The sequence below is a fragment of the Emydura macquarii genome, unplaced genomic scaffold (assembly GCF_026122565.2).
Source record: "Emydura macquarii macquarii isolate MOO-44397 ecotype Brisbane River unplaced genomic scaffold, CSIRO-AGI_Emac_v2 contig_1146, whole genome shotgun sequence".
Classification (NCBI taxonomy): domain Eukaryota; kingdom Metazoa; phylum Chordata; order Testudines; family Chelidae; genus Emydura; species Emydura macquarii.
The window spans coordinates 17,150,988-17,171,417 of NW_027131283.1; the positions used below are offsets into that span (position 1 = coordinate 17,150,988).

Genomic DNA, 20,430 nt, shown 5'->3' on the forward strand with positions numbered 1-20,430 from the left:
ATCTACCCCTACAGCACTCCATGCCAACCACACCAAGTATGCTGAGGTCAGAGCTCGATGAGCATACTCTAAGCTTCAGAGGCTGCCCAAGAATTTTTCTGCAATTGCTCCTCACAGCAGACAGCAGCTGCTGTGGTACCTTGCATTGAGAACAGGGAGATTGTTCTGTCAGTGCTGTCCTGCTGGGGCCTAGGCCATGTGGAGGAGAAGGAGGAAGCTTAAATGAGAGCGTAACTCTGATGCAAAGGATTGGGGAACAGAGGCTGGACTACATAGAGACTAACAGATTACTACTGCTACCATGGACTTCATTGGCTTAAATGACAGATGTCTGTGCTGAGGGTCTGAATGTCACAAACCTGCTGATGATCCATGTGTGAATCACATGGTTGCATGTAATGGAATTTCTCTTTTTACTGTTTTCTTAAAAACACTCATGTCTCCCTTAGGAAATTATATATATAAAGAGTATGATTTAGGTGGCAAAGTCAAGAACTCAAAAATAAGCAAGTTCCAGAAACAATGTTGCCCATTCAATCATAATATGGGACACTTGGGCATATGTATTATGATAGTCTTTAATTATGTGATCACATACTAACGAATTCCTGCCTCATCCAGTGCACAGGATGGACAGTGCTCTGAAAATGAACCAGAGCTGTATAATAAATGATGCTGTTATCTGTGGAACCCCTGCTTCATTTGTTCCAGAAGTTTCCTATATAAAATGGTAGTAATAACTACACGACACCTTGGTGAGGTAAGGTGGAAGATAATGTTTATGGAGCTCTCAGACGGTACAGTGATAGGCACTGTTGAAAAGCCTGTGAGAGTTATTCTGTATTCAATTCAGTGTTTGGATGGCATTCAACAAATAAGTCACTGGGGCTTCATTGAATGATGAAAATAAAGAGATACTGAAATACCATCTATTCATTGACCATTATATAGTATGTGATCGTGTCATTAAAGACTGGAGAGGAACTGACATTTCCTAACTTTTAAGTCCTTTTCTTTGCTGCCTTAACTTTCTTTTAACATAGTTTTTATATGTGACATGTTAGTATATTTTGATGTGTTGGTATGAGGGGGGTCCTTCTTGACTCCTGCAGCTTACTCTGAAGCATGTGTTTCAATTTAACTTAAGCAGGAATTTCATTTTGCATAGCAACAAATGTTGTTAATGGTCATAGAATCAGCCAGCTGTTTTAAAAATCTAATAGTATTTTCTTGATCAACCTCCTGCAGCACTGAGTTCTTCACTGCAAAGAGGAGTAACTTAGACGTAGGTTTCTAATCATCAGCGTAGTGAAGTTCTGGAATAGCCTTCCAAGGGGAGCAGTGGGGGCAAAAAACCTAGCTGGCTTCAAAACTGAGCTTGATAAATTTATGGAGGGGATTGTATGATGGGACAGCCTAATTTGGCAATTAACTGTTTTTGACTACTAGTCAAATGACTTGTGCCAATGACTTGTATTGGAACGTTTGATGGGGTGGGTTTGAGTTATTACAGAGAATTCTTTCTTGGGTGTCTGGCTGGTGAGTCTTGCCCACATGCTCAGAGTTTAACTGATCACCATATTTGGGGTTGGGAAGGAATTTTCCCCCAGGGCAGATTGGCAAAGGCCCTGGGGCTTTTTAGCCTTCTTCTGTAGCATGGGGCATGGCTCAGTTGCTGGTGGATTCTCTGTAAACCATGATTTGAAGACTTCAGTAACTCAGCCATAGGTTAGTGGCTTTTTACAGGAGTGGGTGGGTGAGGTTCTGTGGCCTGCGTTGGGCAGGAGGTCAGACTAGATGATCATATGGTCCCTTCTCACCTTAAAGACTATGAATCTATGAGTCTAACTCCTTTTAGAAATTATAAATTTACTGCTTCTTACTTCATTGAATGTCTCCTTGTTTTTGCATTATAGGGCAGAGTAGAAAAGGAGAGATCTGCTAAGTTTTTATAACACCATTAATACACCCCATGTAATTTTGAAGAACTCAGGAAGGCCCCTCAGAAAAACTCATCCGCTTGCTAATTGAAGATATCAGACAGTACAGTTGCTTGTCATAAAACTGCCATCACAAGTCTCTCTGGTGTGGCACTTTCGGGTGCAGTGACAAAGCTGCCTAGCTCAATTGTGCTTTAAATTTGTGTGTCAGTCTGGGTGAGCTCATTGAGACAAAATTGAACTTAGCTCTTTTGTCAATGTGTGGAAGCTACTGCTCCTTTCATTACTAATATCAAACATTATCTTGACATATGGATATATTCCCATTCCATTTAACGTATCAGCTGTTTATTTCCTCACTCAGTTGACCTTTCCTATCTCCTTATAATTTGTTGAGCTATCATCCTCTCTACAGTCTGCTATTTTTCTGAAAAATGCTAGGAAAGGTTGGGTGTCATTCTGAATGTTTAACAACATAAATGGGTATGATTTTTCATTCGTGCTGTACATAGGGTCATCGTACTAAAAATGAACCTTGTTAAAGTTCATAATCTTCTGTTGAAGGCCTGATTTAGGTCTTGCTACTCATATCCTTAGATATTTCAGCTGTTTTTTCTATGGCCCCTAATGGTCCTCTATATAGAATACATTAGGCTAAAACTGGTTTTATTCAGGGTAAATGACCAATTTTAATTTACATATATCATATGTCTTGCAAGAAATTTCTTAAGTTTAAGGCCTTATTTATGAAGTTCAAGAATTCTTCTTGAATCCTATATTTTTGGGGGGTTAAATGATCTCTGTAGACTCCAATGTGATGAGATACTACTATTTTGATGATGGTACCTACAGTAGGTTTAACTTGTATTAACGTCTATCTTGACCAGTGATTGGTTTCCAAATACTCTTTGTGATGATTTAGGGATCTGTCTGTACAATTTATCAATTCTGGTTGATGATATGAAGTTGTTATGAAGTTGACCCCAGCCCAAAGAACCCATTGATGTGTATCCACCATCACTAACAGTGTTACACATCAGACTGAGGGCAATGGCAACTTAACTTTGATGACTGGATGCTTTGTTTGGGTAATGGATATGCTAAGCAGGGATTGCTTGACCTCCGATATGGTAACTTCCTCCTGTTTGAAGGAGGGGGGAAGCAGGAGATTGGAAAGTTACCAGATACAGAACAAAGAAGCCCTGGTATTGGTAGGAATATTTATAAACAGACTCACTGCCACATGGGAGCTGGGAGCAAGACACACAGGAAATTTGGCCAGCAGGAAGGAAGGGCATTGACTGGCCTATGTCAAAGCAAGCTGATGGAGGGAAAAGGTTCCATGTTTCAGAACATAAGGCATGTACTGGAGCAGGAGAATTCTGGGTGGGTCCCAAGAACATTGACCCCAGCCCAAAGAATGTCTTGAAGTAAATTGAGGAAACTGAGGCAGGGAAATGCATGTAGGGTTTATTATTTTTGTGCAGATCTGTGTATTTCTCATATAATTTATATAGAAGTAATGTGTAAGAATTCTGTGCAAATTGTCTTTGTGCTACACCTACCACTTTGCCCCTCGAAGAGGTAAGCCATGGAGATCTGGGAGAAAGTGTGTTTAAGCTATAGGTATGTCTGAGGAGTCATCACTGGTTCCTGGGGTTGGACAGGAGACTGTGTTGTTGCTGCTGTCATTTTGAGGTGCTAGACAGAGGGCCTGTACCCCAAAAATACGCCTTGGGACCCCAAGACTGGGGCAGTGGCTGGATGTTCAGAATCTGGTGGGGCTTAATCACTGGGGGATCCAGCAGTTGTATCCCCTTACAGCGGTCTGGTAAGCAGCCAGCGAGGGGAGGGGGAAGAGCCTGATACATTCTGTTACAGCTTCTACAAACCCAATTACCAGCAATGTTTTAATTTGTTTCCAAGCTGCTTATAGGTCTCTTAATAATGGACTTGCAACTAGTATGAAATGCTACTTCCAGAGTATTGTTTCCAACACTGATCCCCAGTAGTTCAAGTTTTTCACTTGTCATCACTTACATCCCATTCAGCATAGAAAATCATGTTCTTAACTTTTAGAAATTTCTTACCATACTGCTGAATCTGGCCCATGAAATAGAGCCATGTCATGAAGGGAAAATATTTTTAAAATGTGTCTTTAAAAAGTTTCATCTAATTTTGGACCACAAACACTAAAGTGACTCGCATAATCATATGGTTATTGCATGATGTCACGACAGGGCAGAGTTAAGGTTGTTTGAATGCCTTATTTGTGTATTTGCATACCTTATTATGTTTAGATTTCTTTTAAGAGTAACCTTAACTCTTTCTTAGCTTTGTAATGCTTTGGTTTGGCGTAATTGCAACATATCTAAAATGGGTTTTTACCCTTATGTTAATGGTATTTACTCCTAGCCTTAATTCCATTTTAATTTAGGATTTGGGGTTTTTTTCCCCTTAGTCTGACCTATGGGCAATGCATCTCTCTTGTTTTCTTTGTATACTTTGACTCATTAGCATATATGGTTTTTCGCAGTGCATCGTGTCTCTGAGTATCCATGACCATGAACATTGTATCTTCCTTTTCTCTACAGGAGTTTTTAAAATTGTTTTGGCACATAGGTTTGTTTCAGCAGGTGTGATAGGATGTAGGGAGACATGGTATATTTGTTCTCTGCGGCAGTGCCAAAACACCAATTTCCTGCAAAAAAGATGTCAGGGCTATGGAGGCTGACCATATAAAACCATTATTTGGCACCTATGCCCTAGTGCAACAATCCAACTAACTGATGAGTGGGCGCCCTGCCATCTAAGCAGATGGGCTTGAATGTACAGAGCCAAAAGACAATGTATGTGCATCAAGTGTGGATGTGGATGGCAGGCTTCCCAGCCAGTAATGTCTTAACAACTGAATGTCCTGAGTTCTTACATCTGTAGTTTAAGAGATGCCAACCTTGCTCTGGATTAATTTTCAAAGTGTAAATATAAAAAATTCCAAAGAACTTTTTGGGGATATTTGAATAGGGCATATTTGACAAGAGGTGAAGATAAAGCCGCAACATACTAGAGTTTCTACCTGTTAAGTCCTCTGAAGGCCAGAATGTGCTAAAACCAGCCTCTTTATAGCATCCTGAAATACTGCAGAGCCATGACTAAATCATGAGAAACAGGTGCATAAACACTCTTTAGAACGAATCTGTCAAGGTTTGATTAAACCAGATGAAGTATAGCTGTAGGTGTGCACTTTTGCTACATGTGTGTACAGTCAAATATTGATTGATTAATAAGAAAAATTCTTGTTGTACATTGCATCCTTTAAATATATGCAATCCATTTTCTTATTGGTACGTGTGTGTGTGTGTGTATTGTTTTCTGATTTCAGTGCAAAATACGAGTTTTAAAACACATTAAATTTGCTTCAAGAGATTAATTATTCCTATTTTGACTTGTTGTTGGTTTTTTTAGACCTGTTGCATGAAGGAATTATTTTTATTTTGTTGGTGTAGTTACAGCTATATTTAGTAGTTAATCCAACATTCTGCAGATTTGTAAAGAATCTTTTCATGCTATACTGAACCACTTTGATTTGCCAAACTCCTCGTTTACTGAAGTTCAGTTGTGTCCCTCCAGAATTGCACTACCCTCCTGAAGTCTCAGCCTTCAAAGCCAATGAAGAGAATTCTGGTCAGCTCTGCAGACTAGCTGACTTTAAACAGTTGTGCTAGATGAAGTCTTTTTAGAGCTGGACCGTCTGCAAAGTCCCCAGTAATCTGTTTGCTTTTCTCTGGAGGATAAAGTGCAGCCTTTGTAGCTGTCTGGTCCTTTTCAAAACAGCCAACATCCTCTGAAATCAAGACTGCCAGCCAGAAGGCCTTGGCGCTCTTAGTGCTGCTGTATCCCCCAACCCTGGAATGTAAGCTTTTCAAAGCATCTTAATTAGCTATCACTGACTTATAAAACATGGATTTTCCAAAGTTTTTGGGTGGCTATGGTAATGTAAGAAAACCACAATTGTACAGAACTGTATATAGAATGAAAAGAGATTCTGCCCTTCCTCTTCTCCATGCTCATCCAGAGAAAGTAAAAATCTCTGTAATTGCAACTAAATCTCACTTGTGGATCTCAACACTAAGGACTTAATCCAAATACTCTAATGAACAGACTTGCAGTGACTTCAATGGTATTTGGATGTTCACTATTTCTAATGACTATTTCACAATAATCACTATTTCTCAGTGAACATTAGCCTAGGATCTGACTAATATGTCCAACTGCCTAAATTAACCCACTAACACCCCCCACTTCTGCCTCCCTTTGCCCCCATGACTGGAGAAGAATTAACTGGTCATTTCACCTTGAATAGTCCCTTGAAATATGTGTTAACTACTTATGCTAAACAATCTATTCCACCTTGTATTTAGTTGCAACACTGAGTACATATCCCAGACCTGAAGAAGAGCCTGTGTAAGAGCGAAAGCCTGTCACTCTTGCCCACAAAAGTTGGTCCAATAAAAGATATTACCTCACCCACCTTGTTTCTATAATATCCTGGGACCAACATGGCTACAATAATACTACTTTCATACATGACTCTACGTCAGCGCTATGCAAATATTGTCTTTTAACTATGAAGGCAGAGTGAATTGTGTTGTTCAAAGTCTCTGAAGGTTTCAAGGAAATCCTACTAAGTATAGCTAGGTTTGGCAAATAGGTTTGTGTGTGATATTTCTAAGTGTTCGATAGACTCTCTGGCAGAGATGCATTAGTAGGCTGAGAGATGAGATGAAGGGACTAGAAAATATACGTAGGGGTCAGAAACAGCCGGTATGCATCCAGATGCTGGACCAGCACCCCCCTGAAGCTCTCATTCTCCAGAATCTCAGATTTCATTTCTTTGGGGAGTGGGAGGGCAGAGAGTCTTTAACAGTAATGGTAGCGACTAAAACCGAAAAAATGTGAACTGAGTGTAAACAATGCACGGATGTCCACAAGTCTGCAGAAAATTTGGGGCAGTAGTTCTAAGAAGTCTGAATTGTCCCATTCATCTCAGTCTGATGCCAACTCAGATGTCACTTTATTATTGGAGGGGGAGGATAACACTGTTGCACAGTGTGCTATGAAGTCTCATTTTGGTGCCACAAGTAGGCAGTCCTTGGGTGAGCTCCATTACTTTTTTGTTTCTTTCACAGTCAAAATGGAGCTAAACTCAGAGTCAGTGAAGCCCAGAGAACATACATGGTCACATTTTAAACATGTGCATAACCTACAGTGAGTGTCTTCTCATTTTGGAAAGTCACATGGGCGGAACTGAATTTGTGAGTGGAGGTTGGCATAGTACCACCATCTATTCCTTCCCCCCTGCAGTCTGACCAATGGGTGTATATGATACTGAAAATACCTTGATGTGGGGCATGATATTGCATCTGCTAAAGCATATGTTTTCAGCTGAATTGAGAGGAATTTAAAACTTCTTGTTAAAATATAATAAACCAATCCTTTGGGGATACAGAGCATCTTTTTCAATTAAACAGGCATCATAACAACCAGCTTGATGAGAGATGAATGGAGCTAGACCAGAGCATGGTATTCTGCAGCAGAGTAACAGAGGGCTAAATCAGATGATTGGAGAATTGGAGCATTTGTTCACTATGAAGTGCCAGCCAATTTGTTTAGAAGATTTTTATGCATCTTTACCTTAGCCAAAGTTTTCCTCAGGTGGTTCAGATATGTGAGAGATCTGTCTAGGGTTACTCTGAGATAGATTGCTTGACACTTGAATCTAACCCATGTCCATTGAGGAAGATATTCAGTTCTTGGCCTGCTTTGGTATTGTAAAGATGGAACACACTCAAAATGCTCTTGCTCACACTTGGTTGTAAATGTCTGTATTTCATGCATTTATTACACTGTGTACCTCTAGCCGGACATGGCGCACCTCTTGGGATATGACTTTTTCCACACTTTGTGCATGTATGCTGGAATGTGTCCCTTTTAGCTTGGGTATTCTTTCTCCTTGTCTCAGGGGTTTTATGATAATGACCTTAACACTTGAATGCCTGTTTACAGTTCCTAAACTAGTTTCAGGTTTTTCAAGTCTCTCAATTTGCCATGTTTTGCTGTATCACCATCTCAGAATACTTTGCTTTCTGTATAGCTGTGGCTAGGGTTAAATTTCTCTTCAGTTGTAGCTTCTGTGAAACTTTTTTTCATGTTAACCCAATAACCAGCCTGTGTCTGATGTTTTCATGTTTTGCATTCCAAAAATCACAGTTTTCAGCCAATGTATGCAGACCTCATTTTCCTGATTCTTGAATTCTCTGGTGAAAGCATGCTCTTTCATGAACCGCGTGTCTCTGGGAGTATAAAGCATGTATCAAACATAGCCAGAATGCTTTCCTAGTCATCTTTTTGACTGTCTTCACTAAAGTCAAAGGATTTAAACATGTCCTATGCCTGCTTCCCCATAGCATACACTAAAGAAGATACCTGTACATGTCCAGTTCCTTTGTGGAGCTTAATGACAATTCAAAATCTTGCAAAATACTGCTTCCAGTCTGTCCACTGTGAAGGTTTGTCAAAGCTGAAGTTCTCTGTGACATTGAAGAGTGGCATGTTAATGATTCCATTACAGCTTATGCCTTGTTTATGAAAATCCTTTTCACTAAAGGAAGGAATTTTGATTGGCTTCATGGATCAGTGCCTATGTCCCTCACAGATTAACAATAACTGTAATCAGCAGTTAGATATTCCACTTTAGCCATCCAGGTATATTTCTTTCCAGTATAGATTTTCAAAATAACAAGATGGTGACTCTCTCTCTGGGTGTAGGTATTGCCCTCTGGCAGCATCTTTTGTCTGCTTGTAATCAAGGGTGTGCTTGCCAAGGTTCTTGGCTTGTTGATTTTTGGCTGTTATATCTTTGCGGTGGTCGCTGTCAGATAATGCAGCTCCTTAGAACCCCCAGAAAGGGGGGGGGGGAGAGAGAGAGAGGAAAGGACAACTCCAGCTCTTTGAAGAGCTCTTATAAAATGTGTTTCTAATTAGCTAATATAATAGACAGTACCAGAGGGATTTGTACCTTGTCACAGACCTTCGGTGCCAAATTTCCAAAACTATTAGCTGAAAGTCATGAGACAAAAAGAAGCATTTATGATTGTATGTGATCCAGAGATAAGAGATGTGCCAGATCTGAAGCATCTGAAATAATTGCCAGTGGGGAGTGGGAGCATCTTTGTTTTTCAAGATAATTATGCTCAATGCTCATCTGCAAGTGTTCAGGTAGCAAACACTTAACATGACATTTTCACAAGCGGGGGGTCTTTAAATAATTTGAAAGCTTTTTTGTGGTGGCTGTCCATTAATAGCAGATGTTTATTTTAAAAAATTATAAAATTCACATGATGTTGGCATTTTGAATGATTGTGACTAGATAGTTTGAAAAAAGAAGTTATACTATTATTTTAAACATAAGAGGCTCTGCTACCACAAGCAAATCCAAAGTGGATTGCTGAATTGTATTGCTCCACCACTGTGTGCTTACTTTAAAAGATACCTTTTAAATCAGCTACTGCATGCAACATGGAAATAGAAATTAGAATCTTCAACTCAATAAATACAGGCCTCCTTAGTGTCCTAAAAAGACAGTTATACTACCTCCACCAGAGTGCATGTGTAATATAGAAATAAATAAATAAACAAATAAATAAAAAGGTTACGTTTGTGACTCAAGCACTGAAAAATTAGGAAATGCCAGAACTAATGTTCCCCAGGAAGCCTACATTTTTGTCCTCTTCTTGCTTTGGCATATCTGACCTTCAGGATTGGGTGGGAACAGTGCAGTATTGTGAGGAAGCCTGCAGTGGAGTGAATTGCTCAGTATACCATTACTGAACAGGTGCCTTCTTATTGGCTTAAGGAGTTGAATTTTTAGAAGAACCTATGTGACTTAGTCCCAGACTTCCAGTGGGTCTTGAGCTCCTAAGACATATAGGTGCTTTTAGAATGGATTTGTATTATCTATAAATCAGAAATTATCTTGCTCATAAAGAGTAATCTGAAGAAATGTTTAGATTTAAGGTTTAATCTGCTACACTAAAGCTTTATTTGTTATAATTTTAAGCAAAGGTCACCTGTCCAGTAATCTGGCAGTCTGACAATGATTTAAATATCTGTAACATAAGAAACTTAATAGCTAAATTTAAATAATGTTTTGATATGGTCATATGTAAGATTTTTCAAGTAATCTTAGATAAGATTATGCAGGCCTGGGTTTCAAGTGGAAAGTGGGATGACAGACCATATGCAGGTGGTGAAATATCACATTGAGAAGTGCAAGAAGAGCACCACAGGGCTCAGTATAGGATTTAATCATTTAAATTATTTACAGGAAGGTATAAACAATAGATAAACTCAGTACATTCCGAATACCAAATTAGGCAGACAGATTGTAGCAGGAATGAGAGAGAGATTGTAAAAGGATCTTGAGAATTTAGAGGAGTAGGCAGAATTTAACAGAATGAGATTTAATTTGGATAAAACAGATGATGCACTTATAGCAAATTAATATTAAGACCTATAAAAGATGAATATGCTAGTTTAAAAAGCCATAAAGTGGGAGTAGTACTTTAATTCACAGCAACCTAAATGTTTCGTAGTGGAATGCTGTCAAAAGTTAGAGAATGTTATATTGGACCATATAAAACTGAGTATCATAAGAATAGGGAAGTAGTTCCTCTTTTCATATAACTGTGGTAAAGACAGACTGAGTACAGTGTACAGTATGTACTACTTATGAACAAAATAACAAATTGGAGATAATCCAGTCAAATACAAAAAAAATAACAGTATTAAACATATGAATCAGAAAGTCAGATTAAAGAACTGTAATGTGTATGACTTGAGGAAAGGGCAACAAAACAAAGGGATAAGTTATAAGTTTGTGAATTCTTGAGAGGCAAAGGACATTGGTGGTATAAAAAGGGGAAATGGCCTTAAATAAAATGGGGGAAAAGTTTATATTGTGTCGATTTATGAAACATATATGCAATATCATGGTTTTGTAGACTGAAATTACCAAACACACAGAATTGTATCAGGAATAACTAGCAAATAGGAAAAATAGTCATTAGAAAAGCATTTGCAGATGTTAAGGTTTATTAGACATTGGAATAATTTATCAAGGGAATTTTTTGAAGTACTGACATTAGGCATGACTAGACAACAGGTCAGAAATTAGTGTAGAGGATCTGCAGTATGGTAGGGAGATGGCATTTCCAAATCTAGAATTTATGATGTCTCCATTAATGCAAAAATGTAGCCATCTGTGAAAACGTGGATAGCAGGGCAGAAAGAAAATATACCTCCTTACTTTCACAAATATGCATATTAGAAAATAGATAACATAATCCATTGAACAGATTTTTCTTAAGCTTTTCTACCTCTACTGTCCACTGTAATTCAAACTCAGAAGAAAAAGAACATTTTCAGTGTTGTATTAAAATGAACATTGTGATCAGGATGCCAAATAATTTTGTGTAAGGGTTTGAAATGCCATAACATATATTTATGGTGAGGCAGCTAGAATATCCTGTGGAATTTCCGCTGGCTTCCTCACCAATGCTATAAAACAACTAAAGAAGAAACATCTTCCATAGATTCCATCTCAAGTGTACAGAGTCAAGTACCTGCTGGGAAAGGACTTGGTAATTTAGTGAGTGCCATTTGAATAAGCATATAGTGCAGATGCAAGCACTACAACACACTTAGGTAACACCAAAATGCATCTCATTGCTTTGATATTAAGATTCTCCTATAACTAGGACTATAACAAAATAAAAATGAATTTGTGTGTTAAATTTCAGGACCATCGCCTCCACTGAGATGTAGAATTTCTGATGTGATTAAGCACTAATCAGCTCTCACCAGTTTGTGGCTAGGGAAAAGGAGATATTTCTTCTTGCTTTTGTTTTATTTGCAAAATGTTTTCACCCAGTTTCACTGTATTTATGGTCGCTCTCTTTTGTGTCTGAGACTTGGACAAACAGTTTAAGCTTTATTTAAGTTTAACTTGGTTGGGACAGAATTAATATATTATTTATCTTCTTCTCCTACAGTATGCTGTCTGGCTAGTCTTCTGGGTCACATGGAATGTGTTTGTTATCTGCTTCTACTTGGAGGCTGGGGACCTTTCAAAGGTAATTTACCATCCGATACGTCTACGCCATCAGTATAGTACTAACATGCCCCCATTCAGAGACTAAGTCTTCTGCTAGCTACTTATCCTCTTGGTATCATTTAAATGAGGTTAGCATAATGGAAATTTTGCATATTCTGTATATCTTATCATTCCACATGCCAGACAACTTGAGGTATTTGTGTTTTTGATATCAACTATACTTTTAAAGGAAAATTCACTTGCATTTTTTCTGGTAGTTATTCAGTACAAATGTCATCTTTGGAAGAGATCCTAATCAAATTTTATACAAAGGCAGATTTTTCACAGTTGCCCTCTCAAGGGTAAACGTGGTTTTTTTTTTATATCCTTTAACTTGCTTGTTGCTTTGCTGGATTCTTTCCAGAGGTCTATACTACAGTGTAATAATTGTAAAACAAGGTGTCAGTGGTTAAATTAAAATGTAAACTCAGATGCCAGGATAGACTGGATTGTGGAATCAACCTTAGTTTGCTACTCAGAATCCTAGACGAGCCAAGAGAGATTTCACTGAACCCAGTAAAGAATGCATTTTTCACACTTATTTCACTGTGTAAGTGCTGCCTTTCAAGCATTCCCCAGAATATAAATTCAGTGTACTGTTCAATAGTATCTTGTATCCCCATGTGTGCTGCTCCTGCAAAAGACTAGATGAAATCCTAGGCTATGCTTACACTTACAACGCTACAGCAGCAGAGCTGCAGCTTTGCCACTGTGCCGCTGTAACGTTGTAAGTTTTTTCAGTGTAGACCAGCCCCTAGTCCCATGGAAACATTCACTTTGACTTCAATAGCACCAGACTTCACTCTTTAAGTTGCTTAACTTACTTTTAAGAGGGGAAGATACATCGTGTTTTCTGCTTTTGTAACTTAAGACAGGCCCACTCTATTAAGAGCGGGGCAATGATGTAAGAAATACAACGACCTTCTGGAGAATATTTTTTGTTACATTACAAATGCTTTGTATATTGCAAAGTGAACTATAATGAACATGATAACAAGCTAGTTATGCTTGTGGCATAATCTACAAACTTGTATTTTATTTGTTTTAAACCCTTGTGGCATCATCTACAAACTAGTATTCTATTTGTTTTAAACCCCTTAGACCTGTTCATTGTAGACGGTATTGAGAAGGAATGGATTTGTTTTATCATTGCATTTTAATGGCTAAAAATCATTTCAGAACAAAAAGAAAATGCTGTTCTGAGTAGAGATGGGCCAGTTTTGAGGTTTTTTAAAACGTTTGGGAGTGCTCACATCTAGCTTTTTTTCAGAACCTGATGCCTGGTTCAGGCCTATACAGGGATGCATTTGAAAAATTCATTTTGGTTCCAGTTACATGCTCTATACTTATAGTATGAGATACAGAGTGTATCCCCATCACCTAAATTGGGTTTCAAGCTATTCATCTCCTCTCCTGGGGCTGGGCGCAAGGGATATTGCTGTTATTTCAAATCTTCTAGGCATTCAGAAATTCCTTCACACTGAATGGCTTTAGTGAAGAGTAAAGAAAAAGGAAGGGAAATGGCCCACAATATGGAATTGAGGAATGAACAGCCTGACTATTTATCTGCAGAAGCTCTCCTTCGCAGGAGGAACATGTATCTTTCCCTTTTGATAAGACTGGGGGGTGGGGTGGGGTGTCAAAACTTCACTGCATTGTTCATTCTTCTGCAGATCTAGAATCTGGGGATATGTTCTGTCAATCTGAACGTTCATGGCTCTGGCCCATGATGAAATGTTGCAAGGCAATGGAAAGGATGGTTCCGTTTAACCCTCAATAAATTTGATACCTAAGACAACACCACTATTTACATTAAGTGCATAATTTGACACATCTGTAGAAATGCAACAGGCTAGGACATGTTTGGACAAACTCTTCCTCGTCGTAACATACTGTGTGAATCCTCAGACTAGCAGAGGGATTAAACAGTGAATCACTGCTAGCATTGTGCCTTTTACATCTAGCTATCCTCATACATCTTGCATTGAATTCTCTTCATTGTGTTTTCAACTAAGAATAAATATGACATCAAAACTGTAATGGTACTCAAGAGTACTGTCTCCTATTAGGAAAGGCATATGGAATCTTAAAAAGATATTGCACTGAACTGCCTCTAAATAGAGAATGAAAAGTAACCTTTAAGGGAGCACAGTATTAACCTGTATCTTCCACTAGGGACTCTGCTGAGGTCATAAACAACGAGAGAGGATCTTACACAGCATGGTTTTAGGAATTGCTAAATTAAAATTACAGTCTAATAATAGTCCAGCTGGGCATAGTTTATTTTATATGTATAATATACAGCTTTCTACCAAATAAAATAGAAAGCTTTTTGGAAAGTTTTGAAACTTGCCTCTGCTCTTTGAACTTCTATTTTGTTGTCACCTGGTAATTTAAAGGAGACAACATATTTTAAGATATTAATATATCATACAAGTGGTTTACTAGCTACTTTCTTTCTAAATTAGTTTTCAAGGGCAGAGGTCATGACACTTGTACAACTGTGCCTTATTACAATGAAAGGGTCCTGTAAAGTCACTGACATTTTTAGAGCTATGAGATTATCATCTGCTTAAAAGACTGAAGGAGCTAAAGGATTATCAGTGAACGGCTATATGGAACTGTTCACATTCCATGCCGATATGGGGAATGTATGTCCATACAGTGGAGAATGGTATTGCACTCTGAATATTTTCTGTCCTTGTGTTTTGTCTTTACTGACAACCTAGCTTCTATAACTATCCAAAATAATATGATTTATTTTTTCATTTCCAACAAAAAAAACAAACAAATAAGTTGTGTGGTGGTGATGGTGGTGTTTTTTAAAGCTATTTGGTTGTTGTATGGATTTATGGATTGCCATCTGGAATGCCCACTTCACAGTACATTCTGTTGAACAGCAATCCTTTTAAGTAATATTTCACTGGTCTTCATGTTGTTTTCTCCTTGGCCAAATGGCGATACTCGTGGTAAGGTACCATAACCAATGTAAGTCAGATTTTGTAGACATCTTTAAGAGAAACAGACAAGATTACTACTTAAAACGTATTGTTTTTTCCCCAGGTGTGGAGATAACCCACAGCATACTGAAGGCATAATATATGGGATTAATATAAACCTATGATGTGCTCTTGTAATGAGCATACCATCAAAGATGGAAGAAAATGTGTAGTTTACCAGTTTAAAAAAGTCAAGAAATATTTGCAGGTGTCACCTGAGTGAGGTGATTCTGCAACTTTGTCATGGAATGCAAGAGCAATTAAATGTAGGGCGTATTCAGTGCTATTTATTCTTTAGTAAGGCAAATCTCCCTGTGGTTTTGATTGGAGTATTGCCTGAGCAATGGCTGCTAAATAAAATCCCTCAATAAAGAAGTGCGGCAAATGCTTATATAACACTCTTGATTCCAGGAACATGAAAGCTGCCACTAGTGATATCTGCAGATGCTGTAAATTCCACAAGCTGGATCGCTGAGGAATAAGAAGTTTATCAGCCAAAGGCCTCCAAATGTGTTTTCTTTTTTTTTTTTAGTTTAAAATTTATTGAATGAAAAATTTGTTGATGCACTATTTAAGTGAAATTAAAATCACAACAGCAGCGTTAATTTAGACACGTTGCACAAATAAGGCAAAATTCTGTTCAGTCACCTCAGTGTAATCCTGGAGTATGACTGCACTGACTGCAGAGTTGTATGAGGTTGGCTGAGAGCACAGTTCTGCTGATGTTCTCCTTTTTTATCTTTGTTGGTTGTTAAATATGTAGATTAACTTATTTGTATTTATATTGCATTTCCTGACATCCTCCTTATTTTAACTGAGCAACTGTAACATCGCATTAATGAACTGCAGGTTTGCTCTTTCTCTTTCTCTCAAATCAAACACAAAAATAAAATCATGGACTGGAAGGGACGTTGAGAGGTCTTCCTGTCCAGTACCCTGCATTAAAATAATATTTTATTTGCAAAGTCAAATACTAAAAAGTTTAGGAAATGCCAGAATTTAGGTTCCCTGTGCAAACTTAATTCAGTCCCCTTGTGTGTATGCATTATGATATGGTCTTCAGTTACATGATCCCGTACTATTCTTTTCCAGAGGGCACTTACTTCATTCAGTGTACAGGATGGAGTGCTCTGAGAATGAATCAGGGAGTTGGATAGTAAAGGAGGCTTTGTCTGTAGGACTCCTGCCTCACTTGTTGCAGAAATTGGAAGGTGTGTAGTGAATGAAGCAGGAAATGAATTAATGGATGGTGCTATTCAATAACTTAGTTTTCTCCTCATTGTTCACTGTGTGGCCCCAAGCCGTATTTACTTCACACTATTTGCACTGTGCTCAGAATACTGAAATATTATTATTATTACTATAGAAGATCGGTGTTCTAGTCATGGCTGTGGTGGTCCTCATTATAATAATCTCTGGGAGGTAAGATGGTATTATAACTCCCATTGCAGATATGGGAAACAGAAGCAGTGATCAAAAGTATTCACTAACTTTGGATTTCCAATTTGAGATGCCTAGGGGCTGATATTCAGACCATTTAGCATTGCGTAGCACTTTATACATTCAAAGCACTGCTCCCAATGACTTCAGTTGGATCTGTGAGCGCTCAGCACTTCACAAATCAAACACCAGGGTCTCAGAAAATGAGGAATATGCAATTAATGGCTACCTGTGAAGTTTTGGTTTAAATGACTTGCCCAGGATCACATAGGAACTCTGTGGCAGAGGCTGGGATAGAATCCAGTTCTCCAGGGCCAGCATTCAGCTGCCTTAACCATGAGGTTGTATTCCAGGTCCTGGATGGGAATGTTCTGTAGATGTCATAGACCCTCTGTCCTTGTCCCCTCCAGGTTGTTGCTGTTCCAGTTTTCCACCCCACCCCACATACCACCATGACTCTTCATCCCTGTCCCAATCTCCATGCCCAGTCAGTCCAGGTCTTTCCCTTGAAGCTCTCCATCTCATTCCCAGTCTTTCTCAACCCCCATGCCAGCTATCAGACTCTTCCCTGGCCCTCTGTTCCTTGTTCCAGTCTACTGCCTCTTCTTTCTGCCCTCTTCCCCCCCACCAGCTTCTTGTCCCTCTACATTCAGGTCAGGTTGCTTCCTTCTCCATGCAGCCTGGGTGCCATCAGGGGAAGCATGAGAGAATAGCTGAGACAATCTCTCTCAATTCTAATGCCCAGTGCCACAGCAGTGAGGAGCAAAGAAACATGTCCAATTCAGATAAAATCTTCGGAAAATTTAGCTACCAAACTCTAACAAGTCTTTACTGAGCATGTGTGAACTGCGATTTTTCAAACTGGCCAAATTTGGGTATCTTTTAATGAGACATCCCTGCTACCAGAGTGACTTTCTGCCAAATTTTAAGTTCCTGCTTTAAAGCATGGGGGTGCAAGAGCTTATCAATTAAATGGTTGTAAGAATTTTGTTTAACATGGGCAAACAATGGCTCCCGCCTCCTCCCCCCCATGGACTCATTCTCAGAAATGGCTGAAATTTTCTCAAAACATACTAAAGGAATCAGCCCGTGGTAGGCACCCGGCATGTAAAATTTAAAATGGCACCCGGCACGTAACATGTAGTTTGACAAAATAATAGGCCAACCAAAAGCAGTGTCTTTATAATGAAAAGTGTTGGGCAACTTTACTGCATGTGGTTCTGCCTGTGTTGCCTATCATTTGGAGTAGAATTTACAGCTATTTAACCGGGTATCTCAAATTATGGAAAAGTAAGCAGTGTGTAAAAGAAAATCAAAATCTGATTGCCTGGGCTATTCACGAGGGACATACAGGTTTTGAGGTGTTAAATATCTTCGTCCCACGGCTGTAAATTATGATAGCACAGAACACTTCAAGGCCAGCTGGAACTGAAGGGTTTCATTCTTTCTCCCTTTCCTGTGCCCTGAATAAGGTCATTTTATCATTTCTGTTTACCAATCAATCTAAAAAATGTCTGGAGAGGGTAAAATTTTATCAGCAGCCTCCATTTTTTTTGTATTCTAAGTTTTTGACAAAATCTGCTTATACCATTTCATTCTTTAGCTTCTGTGGCTGCTGCACATCCTTTTTCGTCAAGTAATACAATGGCAGGTGTAATCATGATCAATGTTGAATGGAAAATGAACATAAATATTCAACCTGTGATATGGAGAGCTCTCTCCAGCTTTCCCCAGACAGCCCTCTAGTTTATTCTTCTAGTTTCCCTGAGATCCTCTCTGTCCCAGTTTACACATCAGATACCCAGCCCTCACCTTTCACCCTGAACAGCCCTCCCACTACACACCCCCAATTTTCCTCCTAACTTCTCCACCCAGCACCCACCTGATCCACCACCCCTAGAAACCTGTCAGAAATGCCAGTCTCCCTTCATCATCCACTCATCTAGCCAGTGCCCCAGATATCTTCCAGCACTTGCCCACCTACCTCCTCCGCAACCACCTTAACACTGTCCATCACCCACTCATCTTTCACACCCCAGACACCCTCTGGTACTCACGCACTCCTGTAACATAACAGCCCCCCCTATTTCCTTCCACCTTTCCTAGCTACAGCTGCTATATCCTGCCCTAGCCCCTGCTTGGGGGCAAGGTGTGTTAAGCCAAAATCTAAAGTTTATGGTCATGTGCAAATTATTTTTGAGTATGCCAGTTAGCTCAATATATAGTTTATATAGACTGTCAAACGTGAAGCTTAACAATACTGAGCACTTTTCACAAGGTGTTCCTAAACATTTGCCAGTTAATATGTTGGAATTGGATAATGACACTTAAAATAAAATTAACTCAATTCAGTTGAAAAAAAAATATGAAAAAGATGTGGTGGGAGGAAGGGGAGAACAAGAAGAAATAAAAAACAAGAGGTCAAATTCATCGCTAGTGTAATTCCATAGTAGCCAGAGAATGAATTTGGCACAAGGGCTGCATTTGAAGCCGGCACAAACTGACCCCGTATTATTTCCCATCTGTAAGAGTAATAATTATATTGTTTTGGTTTCACATTAACGAGATACTTCTTTAAGGGAGTGGTGGTTATCCGCTGAATGTCAATGCTGCTCGTACTCTAATGAGACAACCTGCAGGATGTTTAATTTTGAACATATTACCTTCGCTGGATGTTGTTTTAACAGATGTCCTGTTCAGATAACAGAGAAATTAAATTAGTTTTCCATTCAAAGCATCTGGTTAACTTTGTAGGTAAATGCCTTTGAGCATTAAATCTGACCAGGGTTTTGGAGAAATAGCTATCAGAATGCTTTAAGTAAATGACTTTATTTTTTCACTTCTACCACTTAGGGCAGATTTGACATGCTTGATCCTATATCTAACAGATGAAAATTGAAAATATGCTGGCAACCAGCAGTGTTAGGTTATTTTGAGGGTACTTTCATGGATAGATACTATTAAGCATGCTTATGGTTCCAGTTAAATTAGTTTGCAGCAATTTTTTAACCTCAAGATCTCAACCAGTGAGAATGGAACTGATTACAAAATAAAACTCTTTTTCTGTAGATTCAGCACATGGTTCAAAGCATTTATGAAAACTTGCATTTTTTTTTCTTCTCTTTAGTACTGGAAATGCACGTGGTAATAGGAAGTGATTCAAAGGTGCGAAAAATACAAAACATGATTGTACAAGCTCTGACCGGCATAAAAGGTGGCCACATAATTGTAATATTAGTCTATATTTTATGCTAAAATTTCATGTAAGAGTGTGTGTGCATGTGTATGCATGTGTACACGTACACACTCTCCCCATTCATCTTTTAGTATAATAATTATGATACTAAGTGCAGGAAAACACGTAAATAGCATCTTAAGGGAAAATTGCAGTGATTAATTGTAGTGATAAAGTGATAATTTTATATAATATGTATGTTAATCTGGGGTTGTGTTAAAAGATGATCCAGTTTGTGGTATATTGGAAACTGTGTTATAACTGTGTTACAATTACAAGCTATCGCTGTAAATTGTAAGGGTTTTCTGGTCCTGCTCCCAAACTAGGGAGTTCTCAGGGAAACTGTGTGAGCTGGATCCTTTGTGGAGTCTCTGCAAAATAGAGCAAAGTGGGTTGAGTTGTGCACCACTGCCTCAGAGAGCAGCCTACTATGTCTCGCTCTTTTTAGGTTATTGTGTGTTAGGATTCTGGATTCTAAGAAATAAAGTAGTATTACTCTTGCGGAAGATTACAATGTATTTTATGTTTTTCCCCCAACATTGCTTTGTGTATGCTGTGAACATAAACAGTTAGTACATATTCAACCTATGCCTCACCGCAACA

At 38.7% G+C, this 20,430-nt stretch overlaps 1 protein-coding gene across 2 annotated transcripts in view; it reads left to right on the forward strand.

The window, feature by feature from the left end:
• NKAIN2 (sodium/potassium transporting ATPase interacting 2) overlaps window positions 1–20,430 on the forward strand; it is a 693,641-nt gene that overhangs the window by 332,096 nt on the left and 341,115 nt on the right. For both annotated transcript variants that reach the window (XM_067546694.1, XM_067546695.1), the window contains exon 3: window positions 12,053–12,133. In XM_067546694.1, the coding sequence (XP_067402795.1) occupies window positions 12,053–12,133 (81 nt within the window). The remainder of the gene's footprint in view (window positions 1–12,052; window positions 12,134–20,430) is intronic.